This window comes from Gadus macrocephalus, chromosome 20 (genome assembly GCF_031168955.1).
Source record: "Gadus macrocephalus chromosome 20, ASM3116895v1".
NCBI classification, from domain to species: Eukaryota; Metazoa; Chordata; class Actinopteri; order Gadiformes; family Gadidae; genus Gadus; species Gadus macrocephalus.
Window position 1 is genome coordinate 13,948,580 of NC_082401.1, and position 1,966 is coordinate 13,950,545.

The 1,966-nt window shown below is 51.7% G+C and overlaps 1 protein-coding gene across 1 annotated transcript in view; it reads left to right on the forward strand.

The window, feature by feature from the left end:
• Positions 1 to 1,858, forward strand: part of pde11a (phosphodiesterase 11a) — a 21,403-nt gene extending 19,545 nt beyond the window's left edge. The window contains exons 9-10 of the mRNA XM_060040497.1: positions 167 to 259; positions 1,649 to 1,858. Of these exons, the coding sequence (XP_059896480.1) occupies positions 167 to 259; positions 1,649 to 1,858 (303 nt within the window). The remainder of the gene's footprint in view (positions 1 to 166; positions 260 to 1,648) is intronic.
• The last annotated feature ends 108 nt before the right edge of the window (positions 1,859 to 1,966 follow it).

The following is a 1,966-nucleotide window of genomic DNA, read 5'->3' on the forward strand; positions in this document are numbered from 1 at the left end:
TTCTGACAAATGTACTCATTGTAATCGCTTTTGGATAAAAGCGTCTGCTAAATGTAAATGCAAATGTTTACCGTCTCAGCGTCGGACCACAGTCATTATCGATCTTTCTGGATATCTCTTCTTTATCATTTAGTGATCAATGACCGTTTCATTCTGTGTCTCTCAGGCGTTTGTGATCTTCTGCGGTCTCGGCATTAACAACACCATCATGTACGACCAGGTGAAGAAGTCATGGGCCAAGCAGTCTGTCGCCCTGGATGTAAGACAACCCCTTCTGTTATGTACTCAAGTCGAGAGGTTTTCCCCTATTCTGTACATGGACACTTTCACTTCGACATGTGCACACACAAACTCACACAAACACTCTCTCACACACACAAGCATTCACACCCCACTTACTCAGACACTCGTTCTCACACACACATTCATACACACACACACACACACACAACACACACACACACACACACACACACACACACACACACACACACACACACACACACACACACACACACACACACACACACACACACACAAACACACGTTAACACATCAATAAGCCCATCATAGCAGGTACGATGATATTAATATCTAGATCCTCGCTCTTTTAATGCCGGTCGCTCCATTAATCTGCGATCCTGTTCCCTCACTGGGAAGCTGCTCAGCTCTCTGAGTGACGGAGCCTCAGTACCACATAGGGTTTACCTCCACCTCCATGAGCTGCGCTCCCTCCACTGCCTTGCGGTGCGTCCGCGTGTCAGCGCTCAGCCCCCTCACCGCGTCTGGGTCACCTGTAGGAAGGAGGCTTGGGTGAAGCCAGGAGAGGCGTGACCAGGGTTTGATCACCAGGACCGGGGTTTTCCTTTCAGCCACGCTTGGATTGGAGGGAAAGGCAAAGGGTAGACCCGGGTCGGGGCTGGAGGCAGCAGTCAGACGTATGGAACCAACCGGCCATGTGGATGCATTCCCCGTGGCAGCGCTGAATAAACATGAGTCACATGATCACATGCTCTTCCTCTGTCTCCTCCTCCTCCTCCACCTTTTCTTCCTCCTCTTCCTCCCGTCCTCCTCCCCCTCCTCCTCCTCTTGCTCTTCCTCTGTCCTCCTCTTCCTTTCCTTCTCTTCCTCCTTCTCTCTATCTTCCTCCTCCTCTCCTTCCTCCTCCTCCTCCTCCTCCTCTTCTCCTCCTCTTCTTCCTTCACCTCTTCCTCCTCCTCCTCCTCTCCTTCCTCCTCCTCCTCCTCTTCCTCCTCCTCCTCTTCTTCCTTCACCTCTTCCTCCCCTCCTCCTCCTCCTCCTCCTCTCCTCCTCCTCTTCCTCCTCCTCCTCCTCTCCTCTCTCCTCCTCCTCTTCCTCCTCCTCCTCCTCTTCCTTCACCCCTTCCTTCACCTCTTCCTCCTCCTCCTCCTCTCCCTCCTCACCTCCTCCTCTTCCTCCTCCTCTTCCTCCTCCTCCACCACCACCTCCTGCACTGACCCGATGCCTTCACTCCCAGTCGTGGTGGACAACGGTCCCAACGTCTATGAGTTGCGTTCAACAGTGCCGCGTTCGCTCCAGGCCTTGTGAGCAGCCCTGTGCTGGATGTGCCCAGTGTGTTTCCTCTGTGAGGTCCTGAGCCAGCCTGTGCTGTGTGTTTGTGTTGCAGGTGCTCTCCTACCACGCCACGTGCTCCAAGACTGAAGTTGATAAATTCAAGGTAACTGGATATTTGACCATTGTTATGGTTCCATTCACACAACCGGCCTGCAGCGACCTCACTACCAGCATGCTGCATCGTGTTGCGTTTGTAGATAAGAAACGGATGAATGTGGAATATATTTCGTGTTACTATTCTAGTGCTAAAATCTACGGGTAGAGAAACACAACGCATGCTCAAACATTAATACGAGTCGAGACTTGAAGCCGTTTGCTCAACGGAGTCCCAGAGGAAAACAAACTAATTGTGTGTTTGAAATGGATTGCT